At 45.8% G+C, this 24,858-nt stretch overlaps 2 protein-coding genes across 2 annotated transcripts in view; one reads left to right on the top strand and one right to left on the bottom strand.

Annotated features, from left to right (window-relative positions):
* Positions 1-387: 387 nt before the first annotated feature.
* On the bottom strand, positions 388-19,157 carry LOC139048661 (zinc finger protein OZF-like). Its single transcript, XM_070523145.1, has 2 exons — positions 18,984-19,157; positions 388-2,145 (listed from the first exon to the last, which is right to left on the bottom strand). Exon 2 carries the CDS (start codon positions 1,849-1,851, stop codon positions 973-975), a length of 879 nt encoding a protein of 292 aa, XP_070379246.1. The 5' UTR covers positions 1,852-2,145; positions 18,984-19,157; the 3' UTR covers positions 388-972.
* A 772-nt stretch (positions 19,158-19,929) lies between these two features.
* Positions 19,930-24,858, top strand: part of defl (Integrator complex subunit 7) — a 136,586-nt gene continuing 131,657 nt past the window's right edge. Inside the window, exons 1-2 of the mRNA XM_070523139.1 lie at positions 19,930-20,082; positions 20,325-20,601. Coding sequence (XP_070379240.1) covers positions 19,986-20,082; positions 20,325-20,601 — 374 coding nt within the window. The 5' untranslated portion in view covers positions 19,930-19,985. The remainder of the gene's footprint in view (positions 20,083-20,324; positions 20,602-24,858) is intronic.

The following is a 24,858-nucleotide window of genomic DNA, read 5'->3' as shown; positions in this document are numbered from 1 at the left end:
TTAATTATCTTGATGCATTCAGCACAATAAATTGCTAATGAATTGAAAGATTAGATGCTTTAGTGCAGGCGTAGAAATATCAACAATTAAGAGTACCCATGCACAAAACACTTTAATTAGTGTACTGAAACAAACTTGCACAACATATTCCCTGATGATCCTTAAATATCTGAATGCAGCCTTCTGCGCTTATATGCACAATAAAAAGCTTAAACATCACAATAACGAAAAGACCTCCAAAGATTTGCATATGCATAGAATCTACAGGCAATATATGTGTGTGTTACAGAAAAAGCTCTACAAAAATTGGGAGCTGGCTAGTTGGTAATCCTTGAGTAGAGTTGAAGTACAAAATTGACACAGGAGACAGGGAACCAGACAGACAAATGCCAAGTTCCAAGGATTTTATTTAAAAAATAGCATGTATATTTACACTAGGGTTCCATGAAAAAGACCAAGAAAAACAAGAAAAGCAAGATATATAGAGAAGTTTCACTACTCTGCACTACTGTGAAGCAAGTGTACTTGCAAAAGTCCATTCATTTGTCAAAAGGTGCACCGACTTACACATGAACCTTGGGAACCTTGAATTTTTTATGCTTCAATTGTTTCTCGTGTGCACTGGCTTGGGGACCTCTACATTATCGAACTTTTTTCAAGGTACGAAAAGCACTGAAACAGTCTCACATTATTGGATGCGCAGGCAAACCATCAGTGCAGACTTTCGCGAGAAGCTTTGAAGGTATGGAGGGCACTGAAATGGCATCTCCCCTGAGTGGGGCCCAGGTGTTGGTTCAGATGTCTCTTTCGTGAGATGCTCTGAGGGCACGCAGGGGACATGGAAATGGCTTCACGCCTGTGTGGATGTGCACGTGAGTTTTCAGTGTGGACTTGACAAAAACTCTCACACGAAGGGCACTAAACAGCCTCTCACATTAGTGGATGCGCAGGTGAACCTTTAGTACAGACTTTTCATGAAAGCTTCGAGGGCATGGAGCACTGAAGTGGCATATCGCCTTTGTGGGTGCGCAGGTGTCGGTTCAAGGTACTTTTTTGTGAGAAGCTCTGAGAGCATGCAGGGCACTGAAATGGCCTCTTGCCTGTGTGGATGCACACGTGATCCTTCAGTGTGGCCTTGTCTGAGAAGCTCCAAGGGCAGAAAGGGCACTGAAATGGCCTCTCGCCTGTGTGAGTACGCAGGTGTCGGTTCAGATTAAAATTTCGTGAGAAGCTCTGAGGGCAGGCAGGGCAGTGAAATGGCTTCTCGCCTGTATGAACGTGCACATGATTCTTCAGCATGGCCTTGTTTGAGAAGCTCCAGGGGCACAAAGGGCACTGAAATGGCCTCTCGCCTGTGTGGGTGCGCAGGTGTTGGTTCAGATGACTCCTTCGTAAGCAGCTATGAGGGCATGCAGGGCACTGAAATGGTCTCTCGCCTGTGTGGATGCGCACATGGTTCCTCAGTGTGGACTTGTCTGAGAAGCTCCAAGGGCATGCAGGGCAATGAAATGGCCTCTCTCCTGTGTGGATGCGCAAGTGATTCTTCAGTGTAGACTTCTCCAAAAAGCTCTGAGGGCATGAAGGGCACTGAAAGGGCCTCTCGCCTGTATGGATGCGCACGTGAGTCTTCAGTGTAGACTTGTCTGCGAAGCTCTGATGGCACGATGGGCACTGAAATGGCCTTTCACCTGTGTGGGTACGCAGGTGTCGGTCCAGATGACTTCTTTGTGAGAAGCTGTGAGGGCATGCAGGGCAATGAAATGGCTTCTTGCATGTGTGGATGCACAGATGATCTTCCAGTGTCGACTTGTTCAAGCAGCTCCGAGGGCACATAGGGCACTGCAATGGCATCTTGCCTGTGTGTAGGTGCGCTGGTGTTGGTCCAGATTACACTTTTGTGAGAAGCTCCACGGACATTACGGGCAATGAAATGGCCTCTTGCCTGTGTGACTTGCAGGCGTTTCTTCAACTTGAATGTTCGCAAGAAGCTCCAAAGGCATTCAAATGGACACTGGCCTGCATGGACTGCGGTGTATGCTTCAGATCACATTTACCTATCTCATAGGCACAGGAGTGAAAGCAGTGTCGGTATCCTTGATACAACTGCACCATCCGCAGTTGCTTGACAGCTGGAATGCCTCAATTCTGCACCAAAAAAACAACACATGTTACCGGAGCAATGCTCTCAACCTCAAAATTCAAGCGTAATTAGAACTGCCAAAGGAATGAAAGAACATAGATACTAATGCTAAAGATAAACTTTTTCTGCATTCAATAAGTCTTGACGGTGTCTTCAGATCAGATCAGAGAACAGCAAGACAACCATATTTATTTGCCCAATGTTTTTGTTTGCTCAATGACCAAGTTTGTGAAATCCACACACAAGCTCACCTAAAAAAATATTTTTAACTGTAGCACATGACACTGTAAGGACTGGGAGTATAGTATTAGCACAAGCTGCCGTTACAATGAAGTGCAATGGCATGAACATTCAGTAATACCATTATGGGCCTGCTGACCAAACTAAGGAAAGAAGGATTTTGTATCAAACTAGGATTCACTATAGTGTGTGCTGTGGTAGATTGTTACATTTTTGAAATTTATTTATAGATACTGCTGACTCATTGAAGCCTAGATAGGAGTGAACATACAGAAAATGCAAGCACAAAGGAACAAGAAACACAAACACTGGAAAACTAAATTTCTTAGCTAAACATTTCAACTCATAAATATGTCAACATTCCTACTTTTAACAATGCTCTTAGACAATTCGTTTGATTCTTTGCCCAATAAAAAAATATATGTGTATTTATATCATTCATGGCATGTAGTTTCTGTATCATTCCTCTGCACATTTGATGAGCATTCACACAAGAAACGGGACACAGTTAAAGCAATTTCATAATGCTGGACTTTGCTGGGGTATATTAAATACAAGACTTTTAGTCTGTTTTGTGCATCTCGAGTGGTGAAGAGTACCCAGCATCTGCGACACACTATCAGTTATTTGGTGTGAATCCGGATGAACCCAACTGCTATTCGCTGCACCCATTATGATTTAGCAATTTTTTTTTGCATACGGGCACCACGAAGCTGATGCATACTCAAGGAGGCCTCTGACAAGCACGGTGAACACTGTAAGCTTTACCAGTATGGGGGCTCCAGAAAATTTGTGACAAAGTTCCCGTAATGTTCTCAGAGCACTCACACAAATGTTTTCAACGTGCCCGTTCCACCTCATGCGTTCCATTAGCATTACCCAGAGGTACTAATAGGCAGAAGCATCATTAGGTACAGTGTTGCCAATGAAATAGGGAAACTGTAAAGATCTCCCCTTGCTGCTTATCTTCATAGCCGTGCACTTATTAATGTCTAAGCTTATTTCCCACTGTTCACACCAGTGGCAAACCCTATCAAGATTATTGCAGAGGCTAGCTTGATCGGCTTTCGATCTAACTACTGTGTACATTACGCAATTGTCCTTGAAAAGCTTTATTTCAAGCAGAAATCAACTCTGTTTGCTATGTCATTGATATATATTAGGAACAGAATCAGTCCCAAGACTGACTCCTGTGGTCGGCCTCATGTCACAGGAAGCATCTCGGAAATACAATTGCCGACCTCACCTGTGTGGGTGTGCTATTTCCTATTTCTTCCCTGTTATTAAATGTGCAGTCGTGATACGTGATAAAGCACTGAGTGACAGTTGACAACTGTTCCCTAAGACCATGTTGGACCGCAGACAGCAAATTGTTCTCATCTAGGTATTGCTTGACGTGCTGACAGATCATGTGTGTTAACATTTTGCAGCAAAGTCAGCAAGATAGGGCTAATATATTGTTACGGGGATGTTGGGAGTGTAGGCAGACTGTATTTACAATATAGATGCAAGCAGAGTCAATGTAGTTAAGATGGCTGACCAGCAAAAACATGTAGCAGTCAGCGTCTCCGGACATTCTTCATCCTTTCTATTCTTTTATCCTTCTGTAACAGGACCCTGGGTGCTGAAGCACTATCTCAGCGCATGTTAGGCGAAGAACTGCAAGCGAAGTATGGCTTCAGCCGTGAAATGTGCATGATGTCAACAGGCGTTGGACTTGAGGATGGATCAACCTGATCTCGTAATGACTTCATAAGGCCCTGTCTAGCGAGAGAGAAGCTTCTGGGAGAGGCCGACCTGATGACATGGTGACGAAAGGAGCATCCAAGAACCTGGGGCGAACTCAACATCACGATGCACCAGTCATAATGCTCTTTTTGGATATGCTGCGAGGCTAATAAACAAGATCAGGCGACTTGACTCGCCATGTGAGCGCAATTGATTACTTCACGAGCGTACTCAGTTGCAACACGTGGCACAGAAGAGAGGATGGTGTCAAATGGCAATAACAATATTCCGTAACAATATTATACTATAAGAGAGAATGCAGGACTAAAACTGAGATTTTTTTCAGAAATGCTTATTTTATAATTTTGTTCATTTTTAATTCCTAGACATGTGAAGAAGCCCGTCGCCAAGTTTGGTGGCAATACGTGCCACAGGAAAAAAAGAATTAATTTTCTTTTTATGACAGTGGTGCGCATTCGCCGTCGAGAGCACCCATAATGCTGTATTCAAGACATGTTCACATAACGGTAAAGAAATTGAATATGGAGTGAATGAGCAAATTAGAAAGTTTGTTCTTCATGCATTTTAATCATGGGAGACCTTCCATCGAGAGTACAGCAGACTGCAAAGTAAAAACTAAAAAATCAAAGCCCCTTTCTTAAAGAAAGATGGTTGAATGCGAAGCTTTCCCCCAATTCAAAATGAATCAAACTTAGTCTAAAACCAATGACAGGCAATGAACTCGAGAAATGCTGAGCGACCCGATGCTATGCATATGTGATTTGATTGCTTGTTTAGGATTGTATTTTTTTAACATTGAAGTTGAATGAAGACACATTTTATTAAGTTGCATAGCCTTTACTTTAGATCATGTAGCAGGTGATTACATGTGTGCATTCACACTTTCAAGGATGACTACACTTTGTGGGCTTCTCACCCGTACTCATGGGTCAAAGGAACGACAACACAGTAGTGCAAACAATCACAAGGGCATTTATTGCATCTTTCATAGACCAATGCCTGCTAGCCGAGTTGCTATCTACAAAACATGCCGAAGGGCGCGCGACGAATCTATAAGTCCGACTCACCGCGACCGGATAACGAGCGAATATGTTCGCCCCATGCTGGATCCCAACGCCTGGTTGTTCGCGCGTACGGTCACGCGAACGGTGGCACATTCCAACGAGGCCTCGTAAGACGGTCTCGCAGAAGCATGGATCGGCGCACGCGCGGAGCGTCCGCGTCACTCGCCGGTCCCGAACCAAAGAGGAAGAGCTTCCTCCTTTTCGCGCCCAAGTAACCCCGCCGGTAGGCGGCGTTAGCAGTGCAACACTCTCGCCATCTCTCGTACTGCGCTTCAACCACACCGACCGCCGCGGGCCCCAGGCCGCGCGGCGAAGGCGCACTGCAGGAGACGGAAGCTATGCGGGAAAACAAGCTATCAGGGGACGTGTGAGAGTCTCGCATCCTCAGAACTTGCACAGTATTGCCTTGTGATCGCTGTGGTAGACAGACAGGTAGTCAGAGGCTCTGGCATCGTAACCTGACAAAGCCTGCTTGCAAACGTTGAGATCAATGCAGGGACGGTGTTGCGTCGTGGGTGTTGCGTCGTGGGTCTCTGTAGTTTCAACAAGTAGCGATCGAGCATGAAACTCTCTATCCATTTGCTGTGCTCTTTCACCACATCAGTGTTAAAGTCACTACACACACAGGGATCGGCACACTATGTGGCTTTAATGTCTTCATCGTTTCTGCCAGGAACGTTTCCACGTCGAGACATGCTCGGTCTGATGTACACGCTGACGATCACAAGACCAATAGTCATCTCGGCTGCACAAGCATTTCCCACATGGCTTCTGCATGCAGTTGCTGATACACGGGATCAGCTTTACGGGCATGATCGCACTCGTGCTTACATTTACGTACAGCAGCCTCTTCTGCCGTGCGCTGCACACGCGGCCTACCCATGGTGACAGCCAGAAATGCATTGCGTGACGTGCGTAATGCAATGCAGATATATACAGTTCGTCTGAGTAGCGTGGTGTTCAACCATCTTTTTTTTAAGAAAGAGACTTCGATTCTTTTTCCAGATTCTAAGACGAGCCCGCGTTCATGCGCAGTTGCTGTCTCCGATAAGCAGGGAATCTCGGTTAATCATGACAGGGGTGGCGTCATACCTAGCATGCACAACTTGCGCTTACAGTCAACTTTGTGCAGATGCGCTACTCTTGCTGAGCTCGTTGCTTTGCGCCGTCATCAGGCACTAACCGGCCGGCCAGTCGACACTGGCGCAGTACTACGACTGTGGTGTTCTACGCAGAGGTGAAGTTCGCTTCCCTGCAGTGCGCTTTCGGCGCTCACGAACGAATCAGTGTGACATAGAAAGCTTCATTTTAAAAAGAAAGGCATATTCTGGTTGCGCCCCCCCCCCCTTGTCTGTGAGCTGGACTACTCTAATGCTGAAAAAAAGTGAAGGTGACTTCAAGCAATTGCTGCATAGCAGGTTCAAATTGAATAGGATAGAAAGGTCCAACATATGGAGCAGGGCACTTTTATTAATTATTTTTGATCTTCAAATATAGCGTGTTGTGAAATCCTGGTGCTCATTTTTCGCACTTTTTGGCCAAACTTTTAGGAAAACTATCATTTCTGAACTGCTTTGCCAAAACCAGCTTTAATGTAGTTTCCAGGTTAAAATTTTGTCAGGACCAAGATGAAGTACTCTTTATATTTATAAATGTTCACTAACAGAAGAAGTCATTACATACCAGACATATAATGACAAAAAGAAATAGAACTTAGCCTCAAAATGATGATATTGATACAGAAATGTAATGAAAAACACGTGACTGGCCTTATCTCTTACCCCCTAGATGGAATCTAGTAAAAACAATCCGCAAGACTTCATTATTTATAAAATGATAGTTTCCCTGAGGTGGCATGCCTCATCGGTCCGTATGACAGCTATAAGTTCGTTTCTATTTGACCTGTATTAATGAAATTTACCTCATCGGTCCGTATGACAGCCATAAGTTCGTTTCTATTTGACCTGTATTAATGAAATTTAGAATGTACTTAAAATATAGAAGATACACCAACTTATAAATTTTTTATAAATATCAGCACAATGGTTCAAAAGATTTATGTTGTTCTCAAAGTAATGCCAATTTTTCTTTGAGGGAAATACTAAGTCAAGCTAAATTGATAGATTAGTGCTCGAGAATCTCTGCGGCATCAATATTATTGCGAACAGAGCCTTAACAACTGAGAAATTGAGGTAAATGCAGGACATGATTAGAGACTGCCCCGGGATATTCAAGTACTTGCCTGATGACGAAAGCACTCCTCAGTTAAATTTCGTCACTAGCACTGAACCACTCGTTGCAAAAAACATCCTTGTGTTGGATTATAAGATGAAATAAAATGATACTTCTCCAGTTCTATTTCATTACTAGAAAAAAGAACTGATTGAAATTACCCTTGACAACGATGCGGGCGATTGAAAGCTTTCATTTTCGCTCGACTTTGCGCCGCCCACACTTTCACGTTTCAGTTCCGTTATCGCATAGACCTGCGCAGGTTTTACTGGCTCGAGAAAGTCACACAAAGTGCGATTAGCAGAGAATTCAACGTCCATATGATGTCGCGGGATGCCTGAACAGCCTATGCCACTTGACCAAAAAGCAGCTGCAGCGGTGAATCCACCGCTCTGTCTTGGCTTGGTACTGCCGTTTGTCGGGCGACGTTTTACTCACCGACAGCAGCAATCTGAATTTCGAAAAAGGTATTCGGACCCTTCAGGAGCAATTTTATCGTAAACTAAGTCTGTTTTTCACAAGAAACAAGCGTTGGGAAATTTCTGGAAAGGTAATTAAACAGTCCACGTCGACATAGTATTTGCCTTTAGTGTCCCTTTAACTCGTTTGCCAAAAGAAAATGGTACACCATGTTGGTAAGGGTTACCCATTGTGACTTTGTCCACGTTTCCATTCAACCGTGCAGCCTTCAACACAGAAGTGACAATAGCAGTATAAGTGAAGACACAATTATCAAAACAGTGGTACCACAGTCCGTTCATAAGGTGTTCCCAGTGCAACGCCAAAAAAAGCACTCTGCAGCAAAGCATAAGCCCCCCAAGAAAGAAGTTCCTGCATCACAAACACACACATCAACACTCCCCTTTACACTAACCATACAAGAGCAATTTATTTTTTTTAATACAGGATGCAACACCGTATGGTTCTTCAGGTGACGAAAGGAACACTTCCATGATGTAAATCCAGTGCTACAGAATCGGATGTAAGAGCTAGCATACGTGTTATCCGTAAATGAAGTGTAGACTAAACAATGCCATAATGAAAGTACCAGAGATGTTATTAGCAAGGAGCACAATACCTATTTATCTTTTCACATGGCTCCCCAGCATGCTTGGACTCTTTTCTATGAAACGGTGCAATCCTGACCCAATTATTAACATGTGTTATAAGAAAGACACTAAAGACAATTAGCAAAACAAGCTATAGTAAGAGATTAGGTGTTCCAATGTTTCTTTTATTGAGAGGAGGGCATTTGCAAACAAGGACCACTTTTTGCAGCCTAACTGTTGTGCAGAAAAGAAACGGTAGGGTAGAAGAAAAAAAATAGTTTCACCAATAAGGCAAAGCAGTAGTGTGATAACTGGCGAAATTTAATTCCCAGTAAGCCTTAGAATTCTTCGAGCAGTGTTTATCAATGTGACCATTCGCAGGTGCAAGTAAGATTCTCCTAACAAGTAAAAGAAGGTTGAGTCAGTGCCTCCTTTATACTTCAGTTGGCCGGCAGACGAGCACTACAACAATGGACCGCCGCCACCTAAACAGAATACTCTTGCACGAGTGCCGCAAGCGCCAAGCTAGCCCAGCCATGGCTCAAGGCACATTTCTTCACGTTGGCTGTAACGCCCGTATATCTTTAATTACTAATTTCGCAGCTCAGAGGTACACACATATATGTGGTTTATTCCTTATCGTACAATTTTCGATGTGAAAATGGTAACTATTGCTGTTAGCGATGCTGTCAAGCAGTGTACGTGCTCGCTTCCGGTTTAAAGTAAAAGCCAGAAGGCACGTTTCTGGGGTTGTCCACGCAGTAATGGTGCGTGCGAGAAATGAGAGCAGCATTTATTATTCACTGTTGTCTCAAAGCTTGAGGCACTTCATTTAATGGGGGACGCAGGTCTCAATATAGCAAAAAAATCTTTAAAAATTTCAATTTTTGGAAATCCCAATTTCGAAGTCTTTATAGTCCAAAGTATGCTCTGGCAAAATATTATAGCTGAATTCCGTCAACAAATGCTAAAAAACAATAATTTTCAAGTGTGGGCAGACGAAAATCAACGCCCAAATTCAGAAATTTGGCCTGACTTCAAGCCGCTGTAGCTTTGCGTGACGACAATCGATCGGTGACATCTTGGTCTTGTTACAAAGCTGCTTCCCAGCGTTTGAATTTGGTGCACTTCAGGCCAACCTATGCCTCGTGGAGCCGCTGCAGTCGGCGCCTTTTGAAGTCACGAGGAGGAGGCTGATTGGGCAGAGCGTGCGCGACGTCACCACGCGGAGAAGTGCAGCCCTCCGATTGGCCATGACATGCACCTCCTCTGCAGGCCTCCCCGGTGCAGCCAGGCCTTGTAGTTTGAAGCGTCTGCAACTGCTTGCTCCGCCATCCCAGACGTGTGTTTCCCTTTGTGTTCGCAAGCTTTTTGTCGTTGCTGGGAGTTTATTTGCATTAGTTCTTGGTCGCTCTACCCGCGTTGCAGAATTTGTTTTGTTTCACGTGCTTTGATAACCTGCGATGCCTGCTTTAAAGTAAGCTCATGGAAAGAGAGCAGCAAAAGGAGACGCACTTGGACCAAGAACATTGTGTCAGTGAAAATCGAAACTGCAGTGGCGCCACTGGCTGTTTCTTCTGTGGTCAGTATGGGTGGGCCATGGTCAACAACGTCGACTTCGGTGCCATCACAATCTTGTTTGCCGCCGCTTTATGCTGCTGGAGCAAGCTCGTGCGCTGAGCGCATTGACAATGACGTGCCCGGGCCAAGGTCGCACGCGGAGCGCATGGACACTGTGTTTTACACCGAAGAGGAGTGTACAAAACACAAAGAACGTGCAAAAAAATGTGAAATCTTCCTTGGCAGAGATTTCGGCAACTTCGTGGAAGTTCAACCTGCTAGACGTCATGGTGAGTGACGACGACAACGATCGCGGCACGGAGCTCGTCATGGTCGACATGAAAGTGACGCAAAATTTTTCTGCTACTGCTACACGTACCAAGTGCGGGACAGTCAGTCTACAGTTCTCTAAGTGCAACAAGAGCCAGTACAGCCTAGCAGTAAAGCCGGAGCTCATGTGCTCTGGTTGTGACTTCACTTAGCGCCATTTTTCGTTACCACGAGTCAACGGCCCATCCATGATCATACCCTTTGAGATAAACGTGAGGGCCATGAAAGGTATCCAGAGCATTGGAAAGTGAGTGACTGCGCTTGCGGACTTCTGTGACACCCTGAACCTCTCCCACTATGGCCTTCATCATAAAACCTTCAGGGCACATATGGACACCATGGTGGTAGCTTGTCAAGCAACTGCTACAGCCACAGAAATGGCAAGTGTACAGGTGGTCAAGACCCCCTACAAGGACTTCCTCAGTCCAGTTTGGACTGCTGACATCATTTTTGACGGCACGTGGACACAAATCCAACATTGCTGTTGGGTGCATCATTGAACTGTATACAGGCCCGGTGCTAGGCCACGTGTTGTCCAGGTACTGCCGTGGCTGCCAGGGGGCACCTGACCCAAGTGATGACGGCTATGATGACTGGGCAGTCAACCACAAGTGCCTAAAAAATGTAGACTGCAATGCTGGACAGATGGAGGTTGAGGCAGCCCTGATTCTGTTCAGGCGCTCTCTAGAAAAGAATGGGCTGTGCTATACAACCATGCTTTCAGATGGCGACAGCCGCACATTCCATGCTTTGAAAGAAGAGGGTGTCTATGGATATACTGACATAGAGAAAAAAAGACTGCCTCAACCATGTTTACAAGAGAATGGAGACTGTTCTTCGCACCTTGCAGGAAAAAAGAAAGCGCGAGGGGAGTCTCTTGGTGGGAAGGGAAGGCTTACCCAAGAGAAGGTGAAGAAGATCGCAGCATACCGTAAAAACCCACATATAATACAAGGTCTTTTTCCTATTATTAGCGTCCCAAATTTTCGACTCATACTATATGCAGATCCGAACAAAAATTTCTGCAGAAATTTGGGCTAGAAATTTTGCTTTCATTATTGCTGCGTGGCTATGGCTTGATTTCGTTATTGCTGCGTTGCTACGACTTGGCTTCATTATTGCTGCGTGGCTACGGCTTGGCTTCGTTATTGCTGCTTGACTACAGCATCGTTTCTTTATTGTTGAGTGCACACCTTGGCAGCACACATGCAAGCCACGCTTCGCAAAGTGCATCTTTTTTATTCTGCATTGAAGGACCAAGATGTCCGGACCACGAAAACAGTACTCGGCTGATTTCAAGAGAAAGGTTATTTTAGCTACACAGGACATCGGCAACAGTGCAAGGCAGTTTGGCGTCAAGGAGAGAAACATTCATGGATGGCGTCCACAGAAGGAAGCGCTTTTCGCGTGCAGCGGAACGCGAAGAACCTTTCACGGCCCAAAGAGTGGGACATTCCCGGAAATCGAACTCACCTTGATGGAGTTCATACTCCAACACAAGCCGCATCTAGCTGTGAGAATGGAGCTTATGCAGGCAAAAGCTAAGGAGCTTGCAAGAGAAAAAGGGCTGCCGAGCTCCGCCTACAAAGCGAGCAAGCACTAGATTTATTGCTACATGTGCCATGCTGGTTTTTCTTTATGCCGCCGAACTTCGATCTTACAAAAGCTGCCCGAATCGTTCGAAGAACTGCTTGTGGCTTTCCAGTGCCACATTATTTCGCTGCACAAATCCAAGAACTTCCAGCTAGGGCAAATCGACAAGTCTGACCAAACGTCGGTTTATCTGGACATGCCATCACCCTTCACCTAGCACGAAAAGGGCTCTAAACAAGTTTATGTCTCGTCCACTGGCTACAAGAAAACATGAGTAACCGTCAACGTTGTCGTGCACCGCAGATGGACGCAAGCTTCCGCTCTATGTCATCTTCAAGCACAAGACAGTACCTAAAGGTGAGGAGCTGCCAGAAAATGTGGTCTAGAGATGCCATGAGAAAGGCTGGATGAACAAGAATCTTGTGCTCGACTGAATGAAGTCTGTCTGGTGAAAGCAGCCGGGCGCAGTGTTGTTGTTCCCATCTATCCTCGTGCTGGACGCATTTCGTTGCCATTTGGCCGACTCAGTGAAGAGGCTGTTGTGCGAATCCGGCACTGAACTTGTCGTTATCCCAGGTGAGATGACGTCTCAGCTGCAGCCTTTGGATGTTAGCGTGAACAAGCCATTCAAGGACGTGGTCAAGTGGTGTTACACAGATTGCATGCACTCAGGTGAGCCTGCAGTGACGCCGACCGGGTGGCTGAAGTGGGCTTCAGCAGCCGCGCTATGCAAGTGGATTGTGGACGCATGGGCCAGCATACCAGAGGACCTTGAGCATCATATATTCAAGAAGTGTGGCATCTCGTCCGCGCTCGATGGCACAGAGGACGAGTACCTCTGGGAAAATATGTCCGACAAAGAACTATCCGAAGAGAGCGCAGCTGAGGAAGACAGTGATTGAAGTGCCGAGTGCAATTTAAATAAATGTTTTCCTCAAGTTTTCCTAAGTCGTATTATATGCGGATAAAACTTTTTTTTTTCCATTTCGTGTCCCAAAAATTTCACCTCGTACTATATGCGGGTTCGTATTATACGCAAGTTTTTACGGTATTGTGGATATGCTCTGAGGAGCCACAAGCACAACGTCCCAGCCATGCAGAAGGCAGTGAATGCCACACTGTTCCATATGACATCCACAGATGATGTCCCAGACCACAGTCACTGTCCGGAAGGTTCCAGTTCATGGTGCTTTTATAACCGTGCACTGGCCAGCCATGAAAAACCACCACTGCACAAAAATCCACAGCCAGCCTCTGTCCGCGCTGCTCTGGAGCCAGTCTTCGCAAGGCTGGGTGACTGTGCCCTCTTGCATCGTTGTGCTGATGGGATGACCGAAAGTGCAATTGTGTGCCTGTACTCTGTTATCTGGAGTCAAAGCTCCAAAAACACACACACATGAGTCTCTGCTTGCTGTGGAAAGGGCTGTTGCAAAAATAGTCTCACGTTTCAACCAGGGAATGGCAGAAACCAGCCGAGCGATTGCAGGGCAGCTTGGCTACAGCCCTGGGAGCTGCCTCATCTGAAGGAGCCTCGAGAAAGACAAGAGGACGCTCTGCAAGGCCAACAAAGGGCACACAGAGGGCAGAAATCTCAAGAGTAGAATGGCCAAGAGACACAAGCCCAATGTGAGCCAGGATTACTTACTGGACAGGACTGCTGTAAAGTGGCTGAACACTGTGAAGTGACTTTTTTTTTTGTCAAATTTCCTTGCAGTGCACATGTTCTGGTCATGTCTGACAACCAATTTTAATAAATCTGGTTTTATTTTGTTCAGCAAGAGTAGAGCTTCATTCTAAAGGTTTTCTTTTTCTCACAGGCTCAATAGACGAGATTACAAATGTTTACAAAAGTTTGAAGGCGATTTTCTCAGCTTTGTTACCTTTGTGAAGTGCCTCTGCCTTACGGAAGTTTTGAGAAAGTTTCCATGAGCAGAATTAAACAAACTTGGTATCATTCTTTTCAGTAACAACTGAACTACAGGCTAAAGCTTTCCTTTATATTGTAACTTTGATGCACTTGTAGTTATTTAAAAGTAAGCTAATTACTCAAAGCTAAATCTTACCTTCCAAGTTTGAAAATTATTTATGATCAATGAAACAGCTGTATTGACATTTAATTAGCTTTAGCCTGTGGGGTGGGCCATTCAGAAGAACCACATAGTTCCGAAAAGTACCTTTTTGAATTTAAGTTACCATAATTAACCATAAGAAATTACCGAATTACAATGTGGGATATTGTCATAACTTCTTTTCTAAATGAGATACATTAATCTGTTTGTAGATTTGAGATATCCATTCAATGATGCACACGCATGCCAATTTTATCCAGATAGGAGAACAAATACAAAACTTTTCTTTAAAACCCTCATCCCCCTTCAAATAGGCTTTTTTTTTTCATTTCATTTATTTGTTTCCACAAGCAAGGAGGTACATGGTTGTGGCGGAAAAACAAGGGGAAAAAAGCTGCGGAAAAGCAGCTTGACTGGCCCCAGGTTCCGTTTACAATGGCAGCAGCAGGGCAGGTGGGAAACGTTAAGGGAAAAAAAAGAGGAGAAAAAAAAGAAAAAAAGAAAGAAGAGCAAAAACACTAAGGGCAAAAAATCACTAACTACAATGGTACACAGTCAAGATTGTAGGAACATATCACGCAGATTTTTTGCGGAACAAGTGAGCACATTGATATTGCATCTGGTGAGATCATTGAGTAAACTGGGCGGCCAGTGGCATAACATTTGCTGGCTATACTTAATCCGAAGTTGAGGAACACACCAAGTCTCATGAGTTCGAGTTGTGTAGGGGGTTTCTCGTTTTGTGAGATTAGCGAGAGAGCTGAGGGCGCCAATATTTTTTTCATATCCTCTGTAGGTTGACAGCAAGTGCAAGTTTATTAAGGCAGGCAATTTAAGAGTTTTAAGCGCGCTGAAAAGAGGAGCGGAATGAAAATCACAAGGCTTATTACAAATGACATGAAGAAATTTCTTCTGGATTTCAAACAGCTTGTGAATATTTGTGGCTGAAGTTGTCCCCCATACGAGGCAGCAGTAATTTCGATGACTGAAGAAAGTATCTATAGACATCATGCTTGTCAGTCACAAACAATGCGTAGTTCGAAAGAAGAGGTTGCAGGAACCATACAGGAATCAGTTCCATGAGTTTCAGCCGGTGCGGCTCATCAGTGTACATGCATTTTAACGGTGTGGAGTCGCAGAGAGCAGGAACTGCACCTTCTACAAGGCTAGTGAGGGGTTTCTCAAGAGCACGATTTTCCTTCAGTGCCTCTTTGGCAAATGTCTGCAAGGTGTGAAGGACAAATAGGAGCTGGTACGACGGACAAAGCAATCCACCTCAATCCACCATATGCAGCCGGCTCACCGTCTTTGGAACCAGCAGTCAACAAGATGGCAACAAAGGACAGTACATGCAGTTACTGCAGTGGTGGGCACTCCCCCTCACAGTGCCAGTTCTCTCACGCAGAGTGCTTCATGTGCAGGAAAACTGAGCACCTCGCACAGGTATGCCAAGTGTGGAGGACAAACAGCAGACAGCAGCAGCAGCCTGGATCGAGCCCAGGTTCCACACAAGCCTGCAACCAGGGTAGTCATCACAAGGGTACGCAAGGGTAGCATCACAAGGGTACGCGGCAGGAACATGTGGCAGCAGGCTCGAGTTCCTCCGCGGCCAGGCTCCACATCATGGCCAAGGACCCACCGATTTTCAACATGTGGCCCACAGGCCTTGTTCTGTAGTCTGTGCCACCGTATGTGCTGACCGTTGAAGTCTGTGGGCACCTCTTTTTTTATGGAGCTTGACAGCGTGTCAGTCATGGCCGAGAAACGTTTCCCGGCCTGTCCATCGAGGCTTTGGGCGTCATGCTGCACAGCTACTCAGGACAGCTCTCCCAGGTCCAGGGTCAGGCCCAGGTAAGCGCTCATTTTGGCAACAGGGAGGTAATCCTTCCCCTTTATTTAACCAAGGGGTCATCACCGACACTGCTGGGCTGAAACTGGATTCACGCACTGTATTCAGCCCCAGCCATTCTTCAGAGGGAAGTGGAAAACCTTTTCAGGGGCATGAGGCAGGTGGCAGTGTACATGGACAACATCCTTGTTACCGGCACCGACAACAGGAACCACCTGTAGCACCTGCACAACGTCCTGGCACAATTGCAGGACGCCGGTCTCAAGCTCAAGCTGGAAAAGTGCGTCTTCCTGGCCTCCAGTGTTGAGTGCCTGGGACATGGCATTTCCCAGGCCAGCCTGGACCTGGCCCCCGCAAAGTTGATGCTGTGCTTAAGGCATCTAATACCCCTGTCACATGGGCACTTTCAAAGTCCTTTGAACCAAAGATCCTTTACTTCAAGCGAGAATGCGCACTGTCACACAGGCACAGCAAAGAAGCCTACTGGAAGGGAGCTTTGAGTCAAAGGAGTGCGCGTTCGTCCTTTGAAACCTTAACGGGATACTCTCAAGCCTAGAGGGCGTCCGACAGCAGAAAAAAAAATCTCTAAATATATGGAAGTTTAATTTTTACCTTTTCAGAACAAGCTTATAAGTACTGAACACTATTACTAAAGTACTAAACACTTTCGGGACACCCGCAATCTCCATCATGAACGCAGCAGCAGTACACCAGCGCCGGCATGGCTTGTCGTCAGCAGTAACATCGACACAACATGGGTGCCATGTGCAATTTGGTTCTTCGGTTAGCGGCTGCTAGGCACCCCAGTCTCCTCGGCATTTTTCTGTGCATCTTCTTCCCTCGTCACTTTCGTTTTGTAGTTCTTTATTTTACCACGCTTACGCGTACCTACTGATGCCTAGCTACAAGGAATGAAACAAAGCAGCTGAAGAAAGGCCAACAACAAATAATCAACGCAAACATGCAGTGTACAAAGCGGTATACACGGTGGCCATCATTACAATAGATACATCTGTATTTGGTGAAGTAATGCCTTCACTGCGCGTGCATTTTGTTTTGATGTTCCTATGTATTAGGAAAAATAAATATTGCTGAAAAAATATGACAAATTTATTATGAGACGCATTTGGGCCATATTTTTTTATTGCTTTCGAGGCGATGGTAGCACTAAGGACATGTTGCGGTTTCTGTTAAAAGCTTCAACGGAGACCATCTGGAGACCGTGCAGCACCGACACATATCCCTTGAACTAATTTGCCTTTGAAAGCTCAGTGCTCCTTAACTTCCAAGGAGCTTTGACATGCTCGTGTGACTGGGGTATAAGTCCCACAACAAGAAGGAGCTTCAGAGCTACCTCAGCTTTATCAACTTCTACAGGCATTTCCTGCCGAACCTGCTGGCGGATCCACAGCTACTCCATCTTCTGCTTCGTGATGGTCAGCAGTGAGTCTGGAAGAAGGAGCAGTATGTGGCCTTCCAGCGCAACAAGGAGCTAATCACCAAGGCTCCAATGCTAGTACACTTCGATCCGGCCAAGCCTGTCATCCTTACCGTAGGTGCGTTGCCGTATGGCATGGGAGTTGTCCTGGTGCACCAGGACAAGGATGGACAAGAACACCCTGTGCCACTTGCTTTCCGTGGGCTTCCCAGGCCATCCTTGTCCAGCTGGCGTTACAGCCAGCTGGACAAGGAAGATGTGGCGCTCATGTTCGGGGTCAAGCGCTACCAGTACCTGTGAGGCCGGAAATTCGAAGCTGTCACAGAGCACAAGCCACTGTTGGGGCTGCAGGGGCCTGACGAGGCGGTTCCCATGCAGGCATCACCTCGAGTGGTATGCTGGGCCTTGAGGCTGGCAGCCTACAGCTACCAGCCGGTCTACCGTGCGCGAAAGAACCTGGGACCTGCTGATGCCCTGAGCCACTTGCCCCTGCCAGAGGTGCCTGCTGAAGTGTTCATGCTAGAGCACGCATACCCGGAGGTACCCTACAGATCTGCAATGTCACAGGCGACCAGCCTAGACATTAGCTTCTTAATGCTTACGTTTGGGCTACCCGATTAACAGACCTCACCCTAACCTTGAAGACAAAAGGACGTCAGCACCATCCAGTAAAAATCAGAAGCGGAGTATTAAACATGAAGACGGAGCAGAGGCACTCTGTCATTGTTATTACATGTAGATGAAGATAATTTAGAACCACCGCCACAACTGGTAAGGCTATGTGCTAGAACACAAAGGAGCCACATATGCCACCTCTGTCCAGTACACAGATGTTGAGTGGGCGTTGGACAACCATGGCAGCTGCTGGCACAATCTCGCTCTCCAGGATAAATATTCTCCATCAGTGGAGTGGCTGAGAGGTACAATAGTGGACTGCCAATCTGTTGGTTGCAAGTTCAAATCCTACCAGCACAATAAGAACTTTTCTTTCTGTGTAATTTCCTTACATAGGATTTTGGGATACTAGTGCTGGGCAAAAGGGGACACCAGCAGACATCAAAACGACCAGTAGAGTTCTATATCTCCTTGATAACATTTTGCACAGGGCAGCTATCATAGCATACTTCAGTCCAAATTAATTTTATACATGTCATTAGAAAAATATACTCCACTTTTAGCTGCCAGCACCATAGTTGAACGAAATAAGCAAATGGATTTTTAACACTTGGCTCAAAATTTAAATAGCTGATGAATGTGTCATAACAGGTGATCTAAATGACGATATAAAGTGGGTAAAATCAGCACTTCGTTATCGAAATTCCGCTACACTGAAATTCAACCTTCTGCTAAGTACTATCGCTAGCCTATTCTTTTTTACGCCGTTTTCCCATTCCCGCTTCTCCCTAACATGGGCCGGCGTGCCATCAACTTGCATAATAAAGTTTTTGCGGTCAGCCTCCATTAGCGGTAAAAGCGTATGTTAAGTCTCCCATGTTCTCGCTTAATATCTGTCCCTATCTTCAACAGTCCAGGGTAGCATCTTTCAACTTCAATCACGGAGAGCGAACTCTCGTTATTGGGCGTACGACGGCGTTTACCTCGCCGATCGAGATCACTTGCAAGATACTGTAAGGCGAGGAGGTGTAACGTTTAGCACTACCGATACTCACTCTTGTCATTTGCCACAGGAGGCAGGGAGCATTGGCCACATTAGTGCTGGAGACAGCAGAAACACCCGGCACACCAAATCGGGCGCCACAACACACGTGTAGAATAAAACATAAGTTTACAAAACAACCATGAAAACAGCAATGCGTAGATGGCGATGATGATGATGTAGACGCTGTTATGATGATGATGATAGTAGTGACCCTTCCTTTTTGGAACGGGTCATTTCTCACTGCATGGAACGGGTGCTGCTTTTGTAAAATTCACTTCGCTCGCAGCAAATGACTGTGTAAACGGCTTTCGCTTAGTCTCAGGCCGCTTCGACGACAGAGTATTATGGATAACCTCGTGGTGTTTTCGAGATCGCTTCTCGTTTCGAACGAGTCAAAGCCTAACGAAAGAAACGTTCGAGATGTCAGCGTTACCTATCGCTACAAGCGTGAAATAGCCGAAACAACGGCATATGGCCTCTGAGATTCGAAAATATCTAAAGTTGTAGAAAACGCGCGCTGCTTAGCGTACGCTATAGTTGCGTACGCTAAATGTTAAGTTTGCGCGAAACCACATCGGTCAGTCGTTTGAAACGTGCCATATATGATCCAGAAAAGTGTGAAAACTGCGCTTGGTCATGCTTTCTGAATAATAATGCCGAAGTTGAACTAATTTCCAGGTACTAATTCTTTCCACAGGACCAAAAAAGCCATTGCGCACACGTTTACGCTCGCGGCACACACCAACAAAAGAAAAGCCACAGGCACAGAGTTTCATATTAGTATTTATTTAGAAACTCTATGGCCACAGGCACCCAGTCGCAGCAGATGAAGACCTGTACGGTTCTGCACTATTGTCCTCGATTTGACCGCTGCACCGAAAACGCTAGTGTCGCGCTACACTCACACTTCAAGAACTGGCACTGCACTGTCACGACACTTTTCTGAACTAGTGCAAAAAGTGCAGCAAAATCGATGTAAACAGCAATGATCACGTGACACCGATCTGCGATCATGGCGTCCGCCGGCCAGCGCTTGCTTGGTTTCGGTGACGCTACGTTCTCCGAAACAGACCAGGACGCTAACTCAGCGTTGACTGAACTCGACAAAGGTTTGCAAAGATCCACTACAAAATACTTATTCCATGTGCAACAACGCGCGTAATGTTCTTCATGCCCTTTAGCTCAAACGATTCACTCTCACCGTCGCCGGCCTCTCGAGGCCCGCAGTGCTTTTGATGAACACTTGGACGTGTGAAGAGAAAGTGCTTTAGTCTATTAAATTCCCGTCATCCTAGGCTTTGGATTGCTCCTATGTGCAGACCTGTCATTGCTGGAATGTCTTTCCGTGCAGGCCTCCGTTCGGGCCGCCTGGGCGAGCAATGCGAGACGATCGTTCGGTTCCCGCGCCTCTTCGAGAAGTACCCATTCCCGATCCTCATCAACTCGGCTTGCTTGAAGCTGGCTGAGGTGTTCCGTGTCGGGAGCAACTTCCTCCGCATGCTGGTGCTCAAGGTGGTGCAGCAGAGCGAGCGGCACCTCGACAAGGTGCTCAACATTGACGAATTCGTGCGTCGAATCTTCTCCGTCATGTACAGCAACGACCCCGTCGCCCGCGCGCTCACGCTCAGGTAGGGTGTGCCGCCTGACTGTAGCCGTCGGCGGCGGCTACGGTCACTTGGTTTCGAAAGTTGTAGTAGAACCTCCAAGTGTTGTTCTTGCGCCAGGAGCGCTGTCTGCAAATTGGTTGCTTACAAAGCTTAAACGTGACTGTCCTAACGAGCTCTTGAAGAAATCCCCGCCCCGATTCCGTAGCATGCGCGTTTGTATCCTTGATGTATGTAGAAACAGACGTGTGCACATATCATGAACACACTGAATCTGTTGTCAAACATTCTTGTGCCAACTTATATCGTAGCCAGGATCAAGTGTTGTTGTCTGCATAGCCATATGCAAGCAGTTTTAACTCTTTCGTTCCAGCTTGTTTGGCTTTTTTTCTATCTGCTGTTAAATATTCATGTCTGAATTATTCCACTAACAGCATCATGCACTGTCTGAAATGACGACTGAAATTTAACAATTTCTGAGATTTTACACATTTTGGCAGATTGGAGAGTCTGGAAAATAAAACTTTGACTGGAAACATCATTGAAGCTAATAATAATAATAATATTTGGGGTTTTACGTGCCAAAACCACTTTCTGATTATGAGGCACGCCGTAGTGGAGGACTCCGGAAATTTTGACCACCTGGGGTTCTTTAACGTGCACCTAAATCTAAGCACACGGGTGTTTTCGCATTTCGCCCCCATCGAAATGCGGCCGCCGTGGCCGGCACGAGGTCGTGGGATCGAATCCGCGACCTCGTGCTCAGCAGCCCAACACCATAGCCACTGAGCAACCACGGCGGGTTCATTGAAGCTAGTGTCACATAGTAGTGACAGTGAATGATAAAGAGGTAAAACTGTGAATGACAAAATTAACTTTTTATTGGGCGAACTTGTGCCCACAAAAGCAAGTTACACTCAAAGCAATAGCGGCAAACATGGTTGGCGATTGTCGAAATCTGATCAGAGGGTCAAGCACGTCGCCTTTTATACGGGAGCCATCAAATGTTCCAGAGTAATCGCTGGTGCCCACATGTCTTCTACGAAGTTCTACACCATTCGTGTCGCGCATGCATACAGTCAGATTACACAAGGTTCGGTGACAACAGTCAGTGGATAGAACCATTGATAGCATTCCAGAAACTTCCGATACGTGCAGGCATGTCCTGTGCTGAGCGAGCACATTTGTTAGATGATGAAAGGGGTCACCCAATAAACAGGTACATGTGTCAGTACCCTCCTCTTCAAAAGCATAGTCCCTATGCTCTAAATATAAAAGGAGAGTGAAAAACAAAAGCACACTTAGTAAGAAAAAGTAACAAAACAAGCAAAGAAACAAAGTCCAAAGGAAGTCCAAAGCTCAGCTATGCGAAGTCCCAAAGTTCATTAGCACTGTTAAAAAGACTTAAGTTGTGCAACATTGACTATTTGAGGTCGTGAGCGGCGGGGCTGTGATAGCGAAATGCCATCTGGCACGACCTCATAGTCAAGTGCGCCAATGCAATCAGATGATCTTGCAGGGTCCGAAATGGCAGCGTAAAAGCATCTTGCCTTTAAGTCCTTGTGTGCGTATCCGGGTCCAAACTCAAACACGGTTGCTAGGCTGGTATTCCATGTAGCATCATCGAAGATAGTAGGGCTGGCTGTCGGTTCTCTGCTGGTTCTTGATGTGCAGGCGGGCGAGCTGTTGGGCTTCTTTGGCACACTGGAGATAGGCATGAACGTCGACGTTTTCTTCATTGGTAACGTGTGGCAACATGGTGTCGAGAGTCAACGTAGGATTCCTGTCGTAAACCAGCTTGAAAGCCGCGATCTGTGTTGTTTCTTGCACCGCCGTGTTGCGAAGGTTACGTACGGCAGGACTGCATCCCATGTCTTGTGTTCGATGTTGATTTACATTGCTAGCATGTCAGCGAGGTCTTGTTCAGGCGCTCTGTAAGACCATTCGTCTGGGGGTGGTAGGCATTTGCCCTCCTGTAGCTTGTTTGGCTGTATCGCACAATGGCTTGAGTAAGCTCTGCTGTAAAGGCCGTTCCTCTGTCGATGATGACTTCTGGGGCACCATGTCACAAGAGGAAGTTCTCAACGAAGAATTTCACCACTTCGGCTGGGCTGCCTTTTGGCAGAGTTTTAGTTTCAGCGAAGTGGGGGAGGTAGTCCATCATCACGACAATCCACTTTTCGGATGTTGACATTGGAAAGCGTCCCATCAAATCCATCCCGAGCTGTTGAAATAGTCAACAAGGAGGCTTGATAGGCTGTTGTAATCCTGCTGGCCTTGTTTGTGGTGTCTTGCGTAGCTGACATTATTGGCATGTCTTAACGTAACGGGCGACGTTGGCAATCAGACGAGGCCGGTAATACCTTTCCTGTATCCTTGATAGCGTCTGGGAGAATCTGACGTGCCCAGCGCTTGGATCGTCATGTACTTCTGGATGGAGTGTTGAGGGAACAAGAAGATCATTGGAGCTGACTGGTGAGAAGGTCTTCTTTACAAGTAGGTTGTTTTGAAGCAAAAACGAAGACAATCCTTGCTTAAATGCCCTAGGGACAATGTCGCTGTTCCCTTCCGAATACTCGACGAGGCTTTTTAGCTCTGAATCTGCTCATTGCTGTTCAGCGAAGTCTTCCTTGCTTATTATTCCAAGGAAGGTGTCGTCATCCTCGTTGTCTTGCAGCGGAGGGTTAGAGGCAGTCAGCATCAGTTTTCGGCAGGACTTGTAGAGTACATTGATGTAATATTCTTGCAGTCTGAGGCTCCACCGCGCCAGCCGTCCTGAATGGTCCTTTAAATTCCCTAGCCAACTCAACGCGTGATGGTCGCTGATGACTTTGAATGGCCTGCCATATAGGTAAGGGCGAAATTTTGCTGTAGCCCAAACGATGGCAAGGCATTGCTTTCTGGTCGTAGAATAATTGCCTTCCGCCTTTGACAGCGATCCGCTAGTATAGGCTATCACCCATTCAAGTCTGTCTTTCCTCTGGGCTAGGACGGCACTGAGGCCTAGGATCTGACTTAAAAAAAGTTAGGAACTAGGCACCAGTTACGCACTGTTATGGAAAGGAAGAAGCATACAATATTTTGTGCATTTCAGATTTTTTTTACTCTCAATACTTCTACTACAAAAAGCAAATTATCATTTTCATTTCTGTTCCTTGAGGTGCTTTGGAGTTTCACGCAGCAATTTTCAAAAACTGTGTCAGCAATTATTGCTGCTTCAAACCCATTCAAAGCACCAGTGATCAGGCTATAATTTTATGTATTGCAGTACATGTTACGACTACTATGCCTGAAATAATATGTTAAAACATAGAAGCACGGAAAATGAGCACATTTCTTGTGGTAATGCAAGAGTCAAGGGTACTTTTATGCATTGATAAGGCAAAGCGATGGGAACTCGCATTATGATAATGAGAAACATTATTTCAAAGCATACGTACTGGATGAAAAACAGTTGACACCATGTTGATCCACTTTTTGCAGCAGTGTGCTGAACTTGAGAGCTTGACACAGGAAGCACGAGTAGACACTGAATGACATTGTTGTTGAGGTTACTTGCGTCCATCACACAATGCCTGTTACTTTTGCTTGGTATTACTTTGTCGAGATTGAGTGCACCCTATCACCGATGGCTGATGCAGTATGGTAGTTGCCATATATATTCATGTCATAGCATGGAAAGCAGGCCTTATGTTACTGAAGCTTACCTTCACATTTTTCTTCATTTTTCCTCATTTAATAAGTAAACAGGAAGAAAAGAGGCACTATTCATGATTTCAGGAGGCGTGAAATACAAGAATTCTGTGCTGAGCTAGCAATGAGCCGAACTTTGCTGCATCATGTTGCAGCTGTGGTTGTAATGTCACTATGTTCTGAGAGTGAACATGTGATCCATCTTTTAAGAAATCAATACACTTCTGTCTGTGTCACAGCCATACTGCAATTTTCTGTGCAAGTAATCCATACTTTTGTTTCACCGTAGCTTGGTAAATGGCAAAGGCTGTTAGACCTCCACACTCTATGCTGAAGAGCCATCCAATTCTTAACACAGTGGTAGGTACAGAATAGGTGCGCATAGAGCCGATGACTTCGTATTCACTGTGTTCTCGCCGAGTAGTTCTCACTGAAGCGAGAGGCAGCCTGAAGGGCAATTTGCTTCCTGTTGCGGCTGCTGCGTTTCCTCACGCCAGTGTTCTAACAGCGAATGTCCACAGTCATCGAGTGAGATGTGTTCATTCTTGCCTGTGTGCATGACACTATGCTTTATAATTCAGTTAACAA

Source organism: Dermacentor albipictus, chromosome 8, assembly GCF_038994185.2.
Source record: "Dermacentor albipictus isolate Rhodes 1998 colony chromosome 8, USDA_Dalb.pri_finalv2, whole genome shotgun sequence".
Taxonomy (NCBI): Eukaryota; Metazoa; Arthropoda; class Arachnida; order Ixodida; family Ixodidae; genus Dermacentor; species Dermacentor albipictus.
The sequence above is the reverse complement of the archived record's forward strand: the minus strand, read 5'-3'. Positions and strand labels throughout refer to the sequence as shown.